At 44.1% G+C, this 19,635-nt stretch overlaps 1 protein-coding gene across 2 annotated transcripts in view; it reads left to right on the top strand.

Moving 5' to 3' along the window:
* The window catches only part of MCF2 (MCF.2 cell line derived transforming sequence), a 110,006-nt gene that overhangs the window by 52,201 nt on the left and 38,170 nt on the right, over positions 1 to 19,635 (top strand). Inside the window, exons 6-15 of one of the 2 annotated variants that reach the window (XM_047844952.1) lie at positions 427 to 543; positions 2,134 to 2,283; positions 4,522 to 4,655; positions 5,504 to 5,618; positions 8,403 to 8,522; positions 10,221 to 10,412; positions 11,336 to 11,527; positions 13,191 to 13,362; positions 14,908 to 14,955; positions 18,050 to 18,087. In XM_047844952.1, the coding sequence (XP_047700908.1) occupies positions 427 to 543; positions 2,134 to 2,283; positions 4,522 to 4,655; positions 5,504 to 5,618; positions 8,403 to 8,522; positions 10,221 to 10,412; positions 11,336 to 11,527; positions 13,191 to 13,362; positions 14,908 to 14,955; positions 18,050 to 18,087 (1,278 nt within the window). The remainder of the gene's footprint in view (positions 1 to 426; positions 544 to 2,133; positions 2,284 to 4,521; positions 4,656 to 5,503; positions 5,619 to 8,402; positions 8,523 to 10,220; positions 10,413 to 11,335; positions 11,528 to 13,190; positions 13,363 to 14,907; positions 14,956 to 18,049; positions 18,088 to 19,635) is intronic. The other variant, XM_047844953.1, reaches the window with a different exon arrangement.

Genomic DNA, 19,635 nt, shown 5'->3' with positions numbered 1-19,635 from the left:
TTTTTATACGTTTATTTAGGGTTAGGGATAGGGTCCTCGTAAATTATGGTACTTTTGCGAAGATCAGCCCCTCCTGATAAGTTATAACTTACTACAGAAAGCCCTTTTCCTCCGTTGTAGGCATAACATTCTTTCGGAAGGTTGGCCATTAATAATGCAAAATTTTAGATCAAGGAGAACCAGCGATTTGGGTTTCTATGGAGATTAACTTTGCTTTACAGAGAAATGTTTCGTATGTGAAAACTGTTATTACCAAAGAACGTAGTGCAGACGGATGTGGGCGGGGGAGGGTGTACAGGAGAGAACTATTAGAACCATTTGCAAAAGGTAACTTTGTGCTAAGGAAATGCGGAAGTTCATTGTACAGTTGAATGGAGGGATGCCGCGAAGGGCAGTTAACAGTATCTCTCTTGCTTATTTATATAGGTGGTTATGCTGAGCTCAGTTAGTGATTTGCTGACATACATTGATGACAAGCAGTTAACCCCTGAGTTAGGCGGCACCTTGCAGTACTCCAACAGTGAATGGATCATCTTCAGAAATGTATGTTGCCTTTGCTCTTACTGTAGAGCCTGTAGTTCATATTAGCCTTTAAAATCTAGTTTCGGCATTGTTCTCCTCTTTGGGAAAGACAGCTTGCTGCGGCTCCTGTTTTTCAAACACATATAATTCAACATCTTGATTTTCTTCCCTAGGAAATATCTAGAAATGATGAAGAGGCACTGAGGATGGCAATTGAAGGAGAGGCCTAGGGAGTAAGGCGATCGTGCTCTGTCCACTGCCTCCGGTGGCCATGTAGTAACTTGGAGAAACAAAGCGTTTTGGGTTCAGACCTCAGCACTGCTGATTTTTAGCTGTGTAACCTTGTGCACGCTATATAGCCTCTCTGGCTCTCAGTTTTCCCAACTATAAAATGGGAATAATACTACTTTACGTCATAGGGATATTGGGAAGATTAAATGAGATAACAAATGTAAATTGCGTGGCACAGTGCCTAACAGATGACAAGCCCTCAAAACATGCTAAGTAATACGATTCATGTCATCCTAGCGATGCTTCTGAGGCAGTTAGGATCACAGTAGAGTTTCGTTCGGTTCTGGAAATTGGCAAATAGGCAAAGACCCTGTGCCTCGCAGATGTGAGTTTATACTAGAAGAATCTTTGTCCCAGATCCCAGCGATAAGGGAACCCTTCTGAAGGAAATGATTTCTCATTCAATCAGGATCCTGTTTTCCTCATCTTTGTCATTCAGCAGTTCTTTTTGTTCATACGAAAGTGTATCGTCAAAATTAGTGTCTAGCCTTTCATAACCTCTAAAACTGCAAACGAAAGAGCAGATCACCTCGAGCTGCATGGTAAGCAGAGGGTTTGTAAGGTCTCTACGGATTGCCCCCCCACCCCCCCGACTTTTCTTTTCCTGAGCAGTTGATTTTGGAAACAATCAACAGAGCAACGCGACTTGACATTGGAGGGCGACCGAACCTTCGCGATCACAATTTCAAGTCTTGTGCCTGAATGAATTGTCGTGGCCAGTTTGTTCCCCCATCACCCTTGTGCATTGCTTTGTTGGAATGCTAATGCTTGCTCATAAGTTATAACAAATGTCCGGTGGCTTTGATGTTCTCTTCCAAAGTAAAGTTAGCATAAAGTGATTTTACATTTGCAGGGTCTAATGGGATAGACCTAAACAAAGTCAGAAAGCGAATGACTCAGTCCACGGCATCTTTAAGAAATTGTTTTCAGGGGCGCCTGGCTGGCTCCGTCGGAGGAGCACGCGACTCTCGAGTCTTGGGGTCGTGAGTTCGAGCCCCACGCTGGGTGTAGAGATTACTAGAAAAAAAGAAAGAAACTTTAAAACAAAGACATTGTTCTCATTGGCGTTCAAGAAATGAGTACAGAAGTTTAGATAAAAGACATTCAAGAAGACTCTTTAACCTCACGTCAGTTTCGTAGAGGCTTAGCTACAAAGGTAGCGTCGATTGCCAAGGGCAATGCCAACTTTCCTTAGCAGAAGAGAGGTCATAGTATATGTGCTTGTTGTCATACCTAGATGAAAGTGAGTACAGTTACTGATCTAGGTATTGATGTGCTGGCAGTTTCCATGGAATTAAAAGGATCACTGGGTCTTTGCAGGCTATAGAAAATTTTGCTCTCACAGTGAAGGAAATGGCTCAGATGTTACAGTCCTTTGGAACTGAACTGGCGGAGACAGAACTGCCATCTGATATTCCTTCAATAGAAGAAATCCTTGCGCTTCGTGCCGAGAGGTATCACATGTTAAAGGTATGTCTGAAAGCGTCAACAAACAACCATGACCCATGGCCTTTCTTTTAGGGCGCACGTGCATTTCACACTGATTGGTGGGTGGGGGACCCACAAGGGGAAAATAGCCCGGATCTGTTGAACGTAAGTGGCCCCCTTGTAACTGGTGCACTCTCTTGAGAAGTTCTTTATTTGTTAATGGAAGAGTCCATGCTGCCCCAGAATAAGAAGTCTACAGTCTTCTTTGTTATCACGGGTTCTTTATCTTTTCAAAAGACCCGCTCATTTGGAAAGCTGGAGAATCAGAAGGCAGATGGGTGTTCTAGTTTTACGCCCACCCCAGGTGTGACGTGAAGTGGAGAAGGAGAACCAGATGAGGAGTCAGGGGGCCTGCGACCAAGGCAAACATTGTTAAATTGATCACAAGCTTTCTTTTGCACAGAGTACTAGTTTTGTTTTTTTTTTTTTTTCCTTTTTTTAAAGTAGGTTCCACGCCCAGCACGGGGCTTGAGCTCACGACCCTGAGACCAGGCGTCACGCGCTCCGACTGAGCCAGCCAGGCATCCCCAGAGTACTAGCTTTTGTTGTTTTCTACCGTAGACCTTAGATGGCAAGTTGACTTTGCCCTCCTACCCAGTTGTCTGGAGTGTTGGGTTGTGAAAGATTCTGAGTCACAGTTCAGACAATCACCAAGTACTATGAGATGCACGTTCTCCCGAAAGTTGAAGAATGATCTCAAGAAGCACCAGGCTCTATCACTCATGTCCTTCTGGGGCGGGGGGAGGCGGCGCTCGGAGGCGGCGCTCGGATACGAGCTCTGAGTAGAGACGACACCTGTATTTTAGTTTGAACTGCTTTTTGAGGGGACATTTGTAGATGAAGAGGAGAGAGACTGAACTCGTGAATCGTAATCTCAAAGTAAAACTGTTCCAGGAGAGAAAGCTCTGACCCTCATAAGCTGTGTGATCGGGCAGTTTGCCTCCTCTCTCTGAGTTACGGTTGCCCTACATGCACAGCGAGGTTGATGCCGATATGTGTGTACCTTGTAGGGTTGTTATGAGGATGAAATGGAGGAAGTGATATATGTACAACCACGTTTGGCACATAGCCGCTATTTCATAAATATTAGCTCTTTTAAAAAAAATTTTTTTTTAACGTTTATTTGTTTTTGAGACAGGGAGAGACAGAGCACGAACAGGGGAGGGTCAGAGAGAGAGGGAGACACAGAATCTGAAACAGGCTCCAGGCTCTGAGCTGTCATCACAGAGCCCGATGCGGGGCTCGAACTCACGGACCACGAGATCATGACCTGAACCGAAGTCGGACGCCTAACCGACTGAGCCACCCAGGCGCCCCAATATTAGCTCTTTTTTTTTTTTAAAAAAATTAATGTTTTATTTTATATTTGGGAGAGAGACAGACAGAGACAGAACATGAACAGGGGAGGGGCAGAGAGACGGGGACAGAATCTGAAGCGGGCCCCAGGCTCTTAGCTGTCAGCACAGAGCCCGACGCGGGGCTCGAACTTATGGGCAGTGAGATCATGGCCTGAGCCGAAGTTGGACGCTTCACTGACGGAGCCACCCAGGCGCCCGGGAAATATTAGTTCTCAGTGATTATGTTCTTATTTATATTGGTCGTGGCTTAGAACCTGTTCCCGGACAAATACAGGGACACCCACATTTTTGCCTAACAGTTCAGAGGACCCTTGGATTTCCTGAAGGGAGTCATAGCTCACTCTTAGATGCCCGAAGAATCTACCCACCAAGGTTAAGACCTTCTGAATAGAAAGCAGCGTATGCTCTGTGAGGAATTAATGAACCCAAATGTGACGTAACATAATATGGCAGGCGGCGGTTGATGACAATCTCCCTATCCCTGAATGTGCATTAAATATTATGTTAACTGCATGCTTTCCAATGTGGTAGACTTCATGACGCTACGACTGCTTTATTAGAACACGTTACAAATATTAGTAGAGTAGAATGAGTTAGAACTTTCTACCAGTAAGAGAAGGAGACTGCATCTGGACCACAAGGGACTGCTGCCTATAAAGATCTTATAAAAATAGCGATCGCAGCACCCGTCTCAGTAGGCAGAGGCTTCTTGGAAATCCTCACGGGTTTTGGATTCAGTAGAGGCCGTTCTAGAACTGCCGTTTCTCTTCTGTAGCGTGCTCTAGGTGTATGCTTCCTTGTCGTGAAGTCATGCGGGATGGGTTGCTAGCAGGCTAATTCATCCCACCGTGCCTTTTTCCAGAATGATATTACAGCTGTAACCAAAGAAGGAAGAATCCTCCTCACAAGTCTGGAAGTGCCTAGCATTGAAGATGTCGCCAGTTCAAGACTTGAACATCAGCCACAAGTCAATGGTGACTGGCAAACCGTTAATAAGTGAGTACTCTCCTTTTGGTTTGGAATGACTTATCTTACACTTTTCAACGGGAATTCTAATTTTGCTTCAGTCTCTTAAGTGTGCAAGTATTTCTGGACCTTTGGGAATCTGAGAACAACTTCCCTCGTCTCACAGACATCAGTTTGCTTGTAGGAGAGGTTCTGTGGACATTGATGGGCTCTTCGTGGACCAAGTGTCATGGTCTCTGACTTTGCTTATAATTCTTTTTTTTTAATGTTTAGTTTTGAGAGAGAGAGAGAGAGAGCGAGCGCACGTGTGCAGGCACACGTGAGTGGGGGAAGGGCAGAGAGAGACGGGGACATAGGATGCAAAGTGGGGTCTGTGGTGACAGCAGACAGCCTGATGTGGGGCTCGAACTCACAAACCCTGAGATCACGACCTGAGCTGAAGTCAGACACTTAACTGACTGAGCCACCCAGGTGCCCTGACTTTCCTTATAATTCTTTTTAAAAAAAAAATTTTTTTTTTATTTTTTATTTTTGAGAGAGAGTGAGAGAGAGAGAGAGAGAGAGAGAGCGCGTGCAAGCAGGGAAGGGGCAGAGACACACACACACACACACACACACACACACACACGCACGCACACACACGCACACACGCAGAATCCGAAGCAGGCTCCAGACTCTGAACTGTCAGCAGAGAGCCAGGCATGGGGCTCGAACTCACGAACCGCGAGATCGTGACCTGAGCCAAAGTCGGACGCTCAACCGACTGAGCCACCCAGGGGCCCCTCCTTATAATTCTTAATGTCCAGGCCAGATTTATGTACTTCCCTACAGAACAAATCGCTGGTGTGAAGGAATTCTAACGACTTTTCTTTGTTAAGATTGCTGACTCAAGTACGTGATATGGAAATAGCTTTTGATGGATTTTGGGAAAAACACCAACTAAAAATGGAGCAGTATCTGCAACTATGGAAGTTTGAGCAGGATTTTCAAGAGGTCAGTTAAAACATTCCTTTATACGGGGTTTTTCGTTATTGCCAGCGGCTCTCACTTGCTCCTTGATCATGAGAAGTACAGTCTCGCGAGATGCCCACTGACACCCAGAGCAAGATGGAAAGGGAGCAAATGTGAGCGAACCCTGCCAAGATGTCTTTCTGGCTTACTAATCTCCTAGGATAAAGCACTGAACTTGTAAGGAGGACTCAGTTGCTGTCCACCCTGATGTTTATCTTTGAAACTCATTTTACATACAAAATGCTTTCAGGCTATGGACTAGGTTTCCAAGGAAATAATACCCACTTCCTTCTTGTGGTTGTTGCTGTTTTAATACCAGATACTTATACTGACCGTATTTAATACGACCTAACAAAAACATTTTTCTTTTTTTTTAATGTTTATTTATTTTTGAGAGAGAGAGAGAGAGAGAGAAAATGAATGGGTGGGGGAGGGGCAGAGAGAAAGGGAGAGGGCTCTCGGAGCCCGACGTGGGGCTCGAACCCACGAACCGTGAGATCATGACCTGAGCCGAAGTCAGATGCTTAACCGACTCTTCCACCCAGGCACCCCAAAACATTTTTTTTCTGATCCAGTAATTTATTTCTATGAAAAGCCTGATGGGTGAACTGAAATCGTGTTCAATTATGCATTATTTGAAAGGCTAAAAGTACATTCTAGTTGGATGCTTCTGGAAAATACATCACACTTGGTCAAGCATTATTTGAAAGGCTAAAAGTACATTCTAGTTGGATGCTTCTGGAAAATACATCACACTTGGTCAAGCGACATAGTCTCTTTCATAGTACTTTTCCAGGAGATCCGAAGAAAACTCACCTCTTTTCTCTCTCACATGTGGCTGGCTTCTACCCATGACTTTCTTACTTACTTGGTATTTCATCTGTGTGAGCAGAATTGGGTTTGGGTGCCACATTCTGGACACAGGGCTCGGGATTGCCAGACCTTTCCCTCCTGTGACTCAAACAGATTTTGGAATGCCATGCTCTCTGTGAAATCTTCCTTAAAGAAAGAATAGGCCAAGTTGCTCTTGGTCTTTCCAGATCTTTCCCTCCTCCCCAACCGAATCCATGTAAGAATAACACTCTTCCTGAATGTGCCCCATCGTCCCTCCACTCCGGTGTTAGTTTGCATCCATACTACGTTCTTGACCTGGAGTTACATTCTGTTTCTTCAAATCCTTGTTGCCTCTAATCGGTATTGTTCTTTTCCTTGGATCGTAACCTCACTGACGTGATCTGTATCTCATGGTGATTTGTCGATAGGTTCTGTGTATTTAGGAACTTCACTTAAAAAAGGTCTTATTCGTAAATTCAGATGTACAGAAAAATTTGAATATTCTCAAACTTGAGATATTTTTGAATCTACAGGATAGGAATATTCTCTTGCATAATCACAGGACAGTTATCGAATTTAGGACATTTAACAATAATGCATTCCTTTTATAATCACCTACCATTGGTATTCCAGTTTTATCAATTGGCTCATTAGTGCCATTTATGTCATTCCCCCCCCCCCCCCCAGGACAGGAGTCAGTCTTAGAGGGTTGGGTGTTGGATAAGTTGTCCTGTCTAGTCACCTTTAATCTAGAACAAACATTTCCATAGCCTTTCTTTGTCTCTTATGACACTGACATTTCGGAAGAACACAGTGCTTTTTAATATAAAATGTTCCTCATTTTCCATTTGGCTGACATTCTCTCTCTCTTTTTTTTTAAGTTTATTTATTTATTGAGAGAGGAGGGCTGTGTGTAGGAGCAGAGAGAGAGCTAGAGAATCCCAGGCAGGCTTCTCACTCACAGCACAGAAGCCCGACATGGGGCTCGATCCCACAAACTGTGAGATCGTGACCTGAGCTGAAGTCGGACGCTTAACCCACTGAGCCACCCAGGCACCCCTGTCTGACGTTTTCTTATGATTAGATTAACCATTGTATGACCAGCAGGAATACTCTATGAGCGATGTGTTCTGCCGAGGGTATTGTTCTTGGCCCTTCCCGATCTTTCGCTCCTCCCCAACCGAGGGAGTTAATGAAGTCCACCTGCCCCTCATCGTTGATGCGCATTTCAATTACCCAGTCAGGCTTCCGTGGAGTTTCTCCACTATGACTTTCCCCCACTTGTAACTAGTAGGAAACGTGTGGGGAGAAAATTTAAGGTCACGCAAATATCTTCCTGCTCATCAGAAGTTCTTCATGGTTTGTGATTCTTTACTGTTCTTAACTATTTTGGTGTTTCTGACTGGCTACTGTGCCCTTGTGACACATCCAGACTTTTTTCGGGTTATCACTTCTTTACTTTCTGGCATAAAGAGATGTTCCAAGCCCATCTTGTACCTCCTCTGCTTTAGCCGTGGAACCAGCCATTTTCCTGAGGAGCCTTGGTTTCTTTTTCTGAGATATGATAGGGAAGACCAAGATCTGGGTTCCAAGTATGCTGCTAATTAGTACTGGGGGAACCTTCTTTCCTGGGACCACTCGCCATAGCGCTGGGGAGTATATATGCAAGTATGTATACATACACGGACTTCCATACGTGCCCACATATACATGCCAACACATGTACATAGAGATATTTACAGATCATGAGTATACACTGATATCTAGTAGGTTGGGTGTTAATAGATTATATCGATTCCTGGGAATAAAATGACAGAAGTGTTTGTCACATGTGCGATTTTTCTTATTTAATAGCACTGCCTACAAAAATGATCAAAGGAAAAATGCTTAATAATTTGTATGCTTAAAGCCTTGGTTTTTTCCTATTTGCAGCTCGTGAGTGAAGTCGAACTTCTGTTAAACCAACAAGCAGAGCTGGCAGACGTCACCGGGAACCTAGGTCAAGTAAAACAAAAAATTAAAAAGTTGGAAAACTTAGATGAAAATTCTCAGGTAAGAGGACATCTCAGACGGTCACTATTGTAATAGTTCATTGTGATGCTTTTCAGGAGCATGAACCCTCCCGGTTCACTTTTCCTGGTAATAGTCTACGTAATGGGTTTAATAACACTGGTCTGTATTCTTTTCCAATCGACGTGGACCAGAGGTGACCCTGCCGATGCGTCATGTAGTTGCAACGGGCAGTCTCTGAGGTCACCGTGTGAGCGGTTTCAGGCCCACCGATAGGAACAGAAGCTTAAAGCATTCTGAAGAAGCCAGCAAAATGGCTCTCAGGAATGCTACTTGGAAACAATAGAAATGTACAAGAGCATAATTTCTTAAATACCCATCATGTGGTATCTGCAGTTGAACCAAATATGGATTCAGACAGATAAATCTGCTTCGTCTTACTAGCTGCATGACCCTGGGCAAAGTGATTAAATGTTCTAAGCCTCAACGTCTTCATCTATAAATTGGGGCTAAAGTGGCCTACTTTGCGGAATGATTAGGGGAGGACTGTTTTCGATGTTGTAGATAAAACACTTAGCACAATACCCGGAAAGTGTGGTTGTATAATAAGTACTCAAAACGATGATCACTTTGCTGGTCTTAAAGCTTGGACTCATGGCTTTAACAGTTAACAAACTAGCTTTGCTCTTCTGTCTTGTATGAGAGAGCAAGGCCACTGGTTTTTGTTTTTTTTTTGTTTTTTAGGTTTTTTTTTTTAATGTTTATTTATTTTTGAGAGAGAGAGAGAACACAAGTTGGGGAGGGGGAGAGAGAGAGAGGGAGACACAGAATGCGAAGCAGGCTCCAGGCTCTGAGCTGCCAGCGCAGAGCCCCACGTGGGGCTCGAACCCATGAACTGCGAGAGCATGACCTGAGCCCAAACCGAGAGCCGGACAGTTAACCAACTGAGCCGCCTGGGCGCCCCCGCCCCCATCTTAACCCTTTTTAAGTACACGGTTCGGTAGCGTTAACTACAGTCACATTGTGGTGCAACAGATTGCCAGAACTTTTTTTATCTTGCAAAACGGAAGCCGTACCCATTAAAAAAATAAGTCCCTGTTATAATCCTGTGTCTCCCCCCGGCTAGGTAGGCCAGTCGCTTCATCGTTCCGGGCTTCAGTTCTCCTTAGTTTACCTCGCCAAATATTTCCTGACCTCCTGCTCTTTCAGTTGCTAGGTCGGGAGCAAGTGGGGGACCAGGGTGCGGGGGGGCGGGATGCCAGTCGTTGGTAGAGTGGAGGCAAGGCCGCCAAGATCCCTTTGGACTTGAGAGCCCCGTGGTGTTCACTTCAGGATGTCCAGGAGGCGGGCAGGTGCTGACTCTAACGAGATTTCCAGAGCTGAGATGGCACGAAATCCGTCCGCTTTCGTTTGGCTGGTGTGTCCCTCATCTGATATATGCAGTGCTGTTCTAAATCTGTACGTACCGGGAGAAGCAAATCTCGTCCACACTCTGAGCAGGCTGGTTCATTTTCTGTTTCTGTTACCAGAAACACGTGGGCTTCTGATGACGTCACTGCCGTAGCTAGTTACTTGTAACCCCGAGCTTTCTGACAGCCTGCAGAAGTATGACATCCAATCATGTTTTTGGCACTCCGTCCGCCCTGCTTAAGCCAATTTGCTTCTCCGTTGCTTTCTTTTTGCCCCCTCCTCTATTTGAACAGCGATCATGTGCTTCTTTTACTTCTTTCTTAAAATTAGGATCTGTTAGTGAAGGCCCGCTTTGTGATACTACACGGACACAGACTTGCTTCAAATCACCATTATGCACTTGATTTGATCTGCCAGAGGTGCAATGAACTCCGTTACCTGTCCGATATTTTGGTTAACGAGATTAAAGCCAAACGGGTACAGCTCAGCAGGATCTTCAAAATGCATAAACTCCTGCAGCAGGTAGTGTCGTGAGACCTGATACATTTCTTCATGAGAAGACCGTTTGTTTTTGCTTTTGCGTGCTAGGGTGAGGGTCTGGTATAGCCTCGGAGTTGAATGTGCAAGGGGTGGAAGGATTGAATTTGATGATGGTTGCTTAATCCACGTACCTTTGCAGTATTCCTGGCAGGTCTAGTATCGTACGCATTGCGGGTTCTGGTGTGAACATTGCGATCACGGTCGCGATGGCTTCCTTTCTATTTTGGGTACATCTCTGCATCCTCTCCTCTGGTGATAATTTGCAGTCGGAACACTTTTCACAGCCCTAGCGGCATTTTGCTAACGCCAGAAACTCCTCCCTGGCTTGTGGGTCTGACCCCTTTCAGAAAGAGGCAGCGAAAGGAAGATCTGGCCTCGGAAGCGGAATGTAAACGAGGGATATCATTTACAGACATCGCATCTGAGCATGGACAGTTTAACCTGTCCCCCCTCCTTCTTTGGCAAGGAAACTTTCATCCTTGTCCTTGGCGGGTCACTACACATTTATAGGACACTATGTATTTTGCGAGGTGTTTCATATTTCACTTACTGATTTGGGGAAAATAGCACGCAGCTGACGTGTTAGCGCTGAGACAATGGTCAGACTCTCGCTGCAGAATGAAGTCCTTGTTGTGAAAGAAAATACCGTGCTTCTCAGCCTTGGCTATGCGTGCATCAGAAATACCTGTGGAGCTCTGCGGAGCTATGAACGCCTGGCTTAGGGCCCAGAGCTACTGAATCAGAATTTCTGGGGGCTGCACCCAGGTATCTTTATTTTTTAACAGCTAGCTCTGGAAGCAACTCTGATTCACAGAGGCTGCTAAACACTCCTAAAAGGCGAACATATTTCTGTTTATTCATTCACGGTTTTGTGTGTGTGCGTGCGTGTGTGATTTGCTCACCAGGCTCGTCAGTGCTGTGATGAAGGAGAATGCCTTCTAGCTAACCAAGAAGTAGAGAAGTTTCAGTCTAAAGAAGATGCTCAGAAAGCCCTCCAAGACATTGAAAATTTTCTTGAAATGGCTCTGCCCTTTATCAATTACGATCCTGATACCCTACAGTATGAATTTGATGTAATTTTATCACCCGAGCTTAAGGTAGGAGGCTGTTGTGATTTTTTTTTCCCCCAAATAAACGCATTTTTTAAAAACTATGATTCCAGTCAAGTTCACAGCTCACTTTATTCAAATTGTAGTTACACGGCTCTCTGAAGGAGGAGGGGTGATATTTAGTCCCACGGGTAAGCATCAAAGAATCCAAAGGCTCGGGGAGCCTGGCTGGCTCGGTCAGAAGAGCATGTGACTCTTGATCTTGGGGTCACGAGTTTGAGCCCCATGTTGGGCGCAGAGATTACTTTAAATAAATAAACAAACAAACTTAAAGAAAAAAGGAAAGAATCCAAAGGTTTATGCTTGGCTGTGTAATGAGGAATGAGGAGCTCTCACGTGCCATTGTTTTGTGCATCCTTGGAGACGGGGCCAATGCTGTCCTAGGAGAGCACTGGGTCCGTGTCGAGAGCATTCTACGGCAAACGTCTTGTCTTTCTGCTGCCGTGACCACCACCAGCTTCTTGGGGAGGGGGTGCCAACAGATGTTGGTATTAATGAGGCAGAGACCTGTGGATTAGCTCGGTGCCCCCCTGTTGGAGATGTCGTGAAGCCCTCTCACCACACTGTCGCTCAGAGCTTTTGTGATGCTATTTGTGGCCAGACTGTATAGTCGACCCCCCCCTTTTTTTTATCTTTTTTTAATTAAAAGACAATTTTTTTTAACTTCTTAAAGCTTAACTATTTACTTTTGAGAGATAGCAAGTGAGCACGAGCAGGAGAGGGGCAGAGAAAGAGGGAGAGAAATCCCAAGCAGGCTCCGTGCCGTCAGCGCAGAGCCCAGCGTAGGACTCGATCTCACGAGCTGTGAGATTACGACCTGAGCTGAGATCAAGAGTCGGACGCCTAACTGAGCCACCCCGGCGCCCCTGCGTAGTTGACTCTTAATTGGAACACTATCTAAAACCGTGCTTCGCTGCACATCTTAGGGGATGCCCCAGAAAATCAGAAACGTGCCTATAGCAATAACCGAGTGATTTCTCTGGAAGCCACCAAGCGAAACTAACTGCCTCAGATCATCGAGGAGAGTCAAGGAGGAGCTTTTTACAACACAGAGAGCTATAGAATGTCCCACGGGCTACAACATAACAAACTTCTAGGACAGTGCTTACCTTGGTGGCTTTGTTGTGCTTAAACATGCCTTCTTTTCCAGCCGTTGCTTTGTTCCAGCCGTGAAGGGTAAAGCACTTTATACAGTGACCGATTTCATGACTGCTTGATAAATTTCTTTGTTTTATTATACTCTTTTTTTAAATAATTTTTTAAAGTTTGTTTACTTATTTTGAGAGAGAGAGCGGGGGAGGGGCAGAGAGAGAAACAGAGAGAGAGAATCCCAAGCAGGCTCCGTGCTGCCAACTCGAACTCACGAACCATGAGATCAGGACCTGAGCTGAGATCAAGAGTCGGGTGTTTAACCGACTGAGCCACCCAGGAGCCCCAGTAAATTGCTTTTTCAAGTTGTTTTGGTTGAGAGCTTTGGGTTTTATAACCATGTGAAGACATTGCATTCATCTGTTTTCTGTTACTTTCCTCATTTTTTCTAGTTACATTTTAAACTCTAAATTAATTTTTTGACTGAGTCTGAGAAATGTAATAAGATTTGTAATGAGCCCAGTTCAGAAAACACTTCATAGAATTCTTACGCGACCTGTAGGTGCAAATGCAGACAGTGCAACTCAAGCTTGAAAACATTCGGAGTATATTTGAGAACCAACAAGCTGGGTTCAGGAACCTGACGGACAAGCGTGTGAAGCCAATCCAGTTTGTGGTACCTGCTTCTGACAGTTTGATCAGATCCGGAGTACCCTTTTTGTCACCGAAACATGGTAAAGTATCTTGCATTCACTTCTTTTAGTCTCTTCCTTTCCTGCTGTCGTTTGTTACTCTTGATGTAAACACTGAGTTTGTTCTTCAATCCTGATAGATGGAGATTTTATGTAAGCATCTTTGGTCACGTTTAAACTCTGTTGCACAGGGCAGGAGTCACGGCTGAGAGGATCATACGACAGTAAAGCATAGGAATACAGCGTAGTAAGGACTGATGAAAATGTGGACTGAATAGTCCAACCTTGCAATGAGCATGAACGTTTTACCAGCATCAAACTCACCCCTTTCTTTTTTTCCAACGTTTATTTATTTTGGGGACAGAGAGAGACAGAGCATGAACGGGGGAGGGGCAGAGAGAGAGGGAGACACAGAATCGGAAACAGGCTCCAGGCTCCGAGCCGTCAGCCCAGAGCCCGACGCGGGGCTCGAACTCACGGACCGCGAGATCGTGACCTGAGCCGAAGTCGGACGCTTCACCGACTGCGCCACCCAGGCGCCCCAAACTCACCCCTTTCTTGAGCAGGTGGAGGAAAGGATATGGATCTGGTCTACACACGCAAGCGTGTGCACGCGCTCACACATATTTACTACTTAAATGGATAAACTATTACTTGGTTCTTATTCGCTTCTAGTAAGTGAATGGCTCAGATTACAGAATGGATTGCCTTTTCTAAGGAAGTGCAGATAAATAGAATGATTCTGCTAGAAACGAACTGTTAGAGTCCGTTCTCTTGTTTTAATATTTGTAGACGAGTTTTAACCATGTAATACCCATTTCCCTTCCGCATTCTGTGGGATAAAATAATTATCGTGACGGTGGTGTTGAACTAATCTGGACGTGAGATGATTCGATTGCCCAAAGCTGCCCTTGCGCGACCTCTGGGGAGAATAATTTGGCCTTTGGGGCCCTAAGTTAGTTGAATGGGTGAACATGGGACTAAATTCGGTCTGTCCAATCTGAGAGGATCACAGATTTCATTAATATATGTACGAAATGCTTTGAAATGCAGAGAAAGCTTGAAGGAGTATAAAAACCCAGGGCAGTCCCAGCATGGATCATCTGAGAAAGAGGTGATGTAGGCATGTAACTAAGCTAAGATGATGAAAGCTGTGTAGCTCATGGTTATTAAATATAAAAATATACTCACAAATGAATAATGTCGACTAAGAAGATACTGGGCAAAAAAAAAAACAGAACAAAACCAAAAAACCAAAAAAAAAAAAAAAAACCCAAAAACCAATAAGGGCATAAGCATCTACCGCTAGGAGAATAAAAATAGAATACGTTGATATTCCTTAGCAGAAGACAGACCTCAGTTAGACTTCGGGCTCTGTTTCCTGGCTGTGTGACCTCGGGCTGTTCGCTGCATGTTCTTCAGCCTCAGTTTCCTTGTATGTAAAACAGGAACAATAACGCCTGCTGCCTTCAAAGGGTTGCAACGAGACAATCTCTTCCATTCTGTTTTATTTATTTTTTCTTTCTGATAGTCTCATTTAATGCCATTACACTTTTTTTTTTTTTTTTTTTTTTTTTTGTCCTGCAGTGGGCGTTGGATACTCTTTCTTTCAAGCATGTAAACTTTTTTCAAAAGGTACTCATCTTTATTACTTCGGTCCATTTTCTGAGTTTGTGCACACGTGAAAAACCAGTTTGACGTCTAAAGCCAGCAGCAATTTATTCTTGAATGTTGCCGGCAATTAACTTTCTCCCGTTTTTCATAACACGCATCCGTTATTCTCTTTGCGTTCAACTTACCTGGGAAAACGACTGTATGAAAAGTAGATGATGCCTCTAAACTCCCATTTCATCGAATGACCGCTCGTAAAAAGAAACCAGGGAAACCAATCGGCGATGTTAAATCAAGGTTTCTTTCATTTTAGCGACTCGGGTGTCATCCGCAGTACAGCTATCTGTTGGGAGCAGCTTAGATCGGCTTCAACTTAAGACTGCCTCATGTATTTATGAGGAAGAAGGCAGCTTACCGAATAAACGATATGGATGGATAAGTGATTTTACCCATTATTTATCATGGTTTCGAAATGAAATCAAAGCATTATTTACGTTGCAGGCATTGCTACGCCAAACATACAAGATTTGGTCCAATCAAGTTGTGTTCGTTTTGCATACAGTGCGTCAAACTGGTTTTTTTTGGGGGGGGGGTTTGATTTTGTTTATTTTTATTAATTTGCGTCAGACAGGATCCCATACCTAGCGCAGTGCTGGCACCTAGCAGGATGCGATAAGTGTTTGTTGAATTAACGGTTTACTACAAAGGGTACAAGTTATCGAAGAACATTGTGAGGGGTGACATGTGGTTTGAGCTGCAAAACCTGTAGCTCTAGTCTACACGCTTCGGACGTGGCATTTACAATTCGCCTCCTTGAATTTCCTATAGGCAAGTCAGATTCCACATGCAAACCTTCTTCCCAACCCCACTGTTAGCCCTCACTGCCGCGTCCTTAATCCCAGCTAACATCTGTTGCCTTGACAACCACAGCTGTCTCCCTGCCTCCCCAGATGCCCCTACCTGTCTTGCCTGTTGGATTTTACAATACTCTTCTCTCTCTGGGATGCTAGTCCCTTCCCTCTCCCTTTCCCGTTTGCTAGCTCCTCTTCTTCCAGCCAATTTCCTGTCTCTAGTCCATTCTCTTCAGGTAAGCTTTTCTTTCCTGCCTCTCTTCCCCCCCCCCACCCCCCCTGCCCCACGCCCAGTTCGCTTAGGTGTTCATGCTGTGGGCTAACAACCCCCCACTTTGGGTCTTCACGGCTTTTGTGTAATTGCCTCTTTTCGGTCTCTCTTGTCAGCCTGTAAACTCTGTAAGGACAGGGACGGTGCTCAGTTCACGTTTGCATCCCCAGCACCAAACACAGAACCTAGCACGTACCCTAGGTGCTCCATAATTTTAGGGATACAGTAAAACCTCGGATCGCGAGTGACTTAGTCCGCGAGTGTTCTGCCGGACGAGCAAACATTTCCCGTAAATTTTGCCTTCGTGCACGAGCGATGTCCTCCGTTACGAGGAGTACGTGATGCCGACCGCGGCGTGACAGCTGAGCCAGTGGTTCTTAACATTCGCTCTGATAGATGAATGCTTTGGGTGACAAGCGTGTTTCTGGAACGAATCATGCTCGCGAGCCAAGGTATTACCGTACGTTTACGTTGTTGCGAGAATGAACTTGTCTACGTTGCTTTTCAGAAAAAAAGGATGCATTCCTCATGAGTTTTGTGTATATTCGTTTTTCATCTCTTAGTGCAGTTGCAAGGAATCAATTAGTAAAGCTAATTAGAGAGGCTCCCTAAGTTACCTTTATAAATAAGTTCGGATCTCTGTGGATCAGGTGTCTTTTAAATGGTAGACATCAGTGTTCATGGAGAAATTGATTTTATGTGGTAAGTGCCACTACGTCTAACTTATATATTGATATAGCTGATGCTATGAATGTAAAACTTGTATATAAAAAATACATATTAAAAAAAATTTTTTTTATTTGAGTATAGTTGACACACAATGCTACTTTAGTTTCAGGCATACAGCACAGTCATTCTACATCTGTATATATTTTAAGTAGGCTCCCTGCTCAACATGGGGCTTGAACACACAACCATGAGATCACAAGTCACATGCTCTACTAGCTGAGCCAGCCAGGCGCCCCTAAAATATATTTTTAAATAATGAAAGCGAAGTATAAAATTTGGAGAACAAAACAGCACGGCCTTTCCCCGAGGTTGCCTTGCAGTGGTTTCTGCCGAGGAGGAAAGGACAAAAAGTATATTCCATAGAGAGAAGAGATCCATGAAGCCTGTGTGGGTGGCAGCCTTTTTAGCTGCAAATAACAACCTAGTCTTGCACTTGGACCATGCCCTGGGCTTTGTAGGGACGTTTGGACTCCTTGCTTAATAATATAGGGGCTTACCCATCATAAACAGAACAGAAAGAAAAGGAGGGGGGAGCCTGGCTGGCTCAGTCGGAAGAGCATACGACCCTTGATCTCTGCTCATAAGTTTGAGCCCCACGGTGGGTGTAGAGATTACTAAAAACGAAGAAATGAACTTAAAAAAAAATACAGATGACTTTCCTTTCAACGTGTTTAAAAAGAGGACAGAGGAGAGATTAAACAGGAAGAGCAGAAAGATTAAAGCTCGGATTTTGACAAAGTTGTGTTGTTTTAGCATCTTACCGTGCTTCAGAATTGTTGTTTTATGTAGCTGTTAGAAACATATATTCTGACAGCGGACTATGCACATTTGAATACCGCCTCTGCTTCCTGGACAAGACACTAACCATACTTATCTACAAAGTGGGGATAGAAATCGTCCCTTTCGGGTAGGGTCGATTGGAGGATTAAAGAACAAAATGGCCGTGTAGGGCTTAGAACAGTACCTGGCATGCAGTAAGTGCCAAATAAATGTCACTAACTCTTCGTGGTCACTTGGCAATCAGGGGAATGCTTGATGAGTCAGAGAATGGGTGAACACATAGCAAGATGATGCTGAAGAAGAAGTCGAAATCCTACAGATAAATCTGACCAGTCAACTGTTTCGTGTAGCGTGATTTAAAAGTACTCGTATAAATAAGTTGGAATAGTCCCATGTCTCTAATTGCTGAATAAACATTCGTGTATTTTAATTAAAAGTGTTGATTTTCATTCTGGTCTGAAATTCTTCTTTCATATTTTTCTACCAGGGAAGAAGAGTTGGAGACAAAATCAGAGCAACTTAAAAGTAAATATCATTAATTAATTCACCATTGGCTTTATTGCTGTAGTTGCAGAATCGGTGTGGAGGCTCAAACCATATTTTTAATCCACTAAACCAATATTGTGTGCTCAAAAGCCTCTTTAATCTAAAAGAAAAAGCGGCTACTGATGCATTGTGTCTAATTGCGGTACTGACATATCCCCAGATGTATGAGCGGTTTCTTAAGTCTTGGCTCAAGTTCAGAACTAGTTTCTGTAAAGCATCTATAAGTCCCAGCTTTTCTTTCCCGCACGCCACTTCAATAAACTTAAATAAGTATTGCACCTTTCTACAAAAGATTTCTTTCATAATTGATTACATTCCCATAAGTAGGGAACACGGACAGAGGACAGGTTCTAACGGTCCATACTCGGGGCTCAAAAAACACACATCTGTTCGTTTCTTGATAGAGACGAGATTCCTTCTCAGTTACCCATGATATTCTGGTACCTGCAGAGAGTAGCTTCGTCATAACTGTAGGGCCCTACATTTTCCTTGTGTCTTCTTGATGGTCAGTAAGGACAAGAACATCTATCTCCGAGAGGCAGTATAGCAGTGATACGGATTATTGAGCAATTGTAGAGACTACCTGGGTTTTCATCCCAACTCCGACAATCACTGGCTGTATGACCTCGGGTAAATGCTCTCGCACTCCCGTTTCCTTATCTATAAAATGGGGATAATAGAACACCCTCATCATAGAGTTAGTGTAAAAATGAGATAATATTTGGGAAGTATTTCCAATGATGCGTGGCATACGGTAGTGTTCGAAGTGTCCAACGCCATTATTAGGCTAGCGAATGGCCTATACTGATATACCATGCCTGGCTATCGCGTTGTGTGGTCACGGCTTGTGTTTTCAAGAGAGAAACGGACTGAATGCCAAATTCCCTCATCTTACGTGTCTTACGGTTCCACGTTCCTCTCGTGACACCTTAACATTCCTCTATGTGGATCTTTTTATTTGCATATCTCAGGGAGTAAATAGGCCGTGGCTCTGTACATTTTCTTGGTGAGATTTCTAGCTGGTGGACCCAGTTCCAGAAGGCACACCTTCTTCCAATTCTAGCCATTTTGCACAATCCTTAGGCATTTAAAGGTATAAAGTTACGTTTCAAAACTTTCCAACCTTGGAACAGAAACCTGTTAGGAGTAAATGATGCTTACCTATCTGATGAGTGACGTACATGGTATTTTCAGTCTCAGTGTATGACAATGGTAACAGTTAATACATTCAGATAGAGTAAATCAAACCGTAGTCTTGAAGAGGGAGTATAATGGTGACACGTCACAGGCTTGACTCTTTCATCACTTATTAGGTATGTGACCTTGGCCCTGTTGCTATACCCCTGAGCCTCAGTTTTCCCGTATATAAAATGAGGATAAGTGTGCCATAGCTTGGTAAATTGCTGGGGGCGGGGAATGGATACAATATATGCACAATAGATAGGAATATATAGGGAGTAGTCGATAGGTGTTTGTTCCTTTCCACATGGATTTGTCATATTTTGTGGAAATGCTTTTTAGCCGCGA

Source organism: Prionailurus viverrinus, chromosome X (assembly GCF_022837055.1).
Source record: "Prionailurus viverrinus isolate Anna chromosome X, UM_Priviv_1.0, whole genome shotgun sequence".
Classification (NCBI taxonomy): Eukaryota; Metazoa; Chordata; class Mammalia; order Carnivora; family Felidae; genus Prionailurus; species Prionailurus viverrinus.
This window is presented reverse-complemented; position numbering and strand designations above follow the sequence as displayed.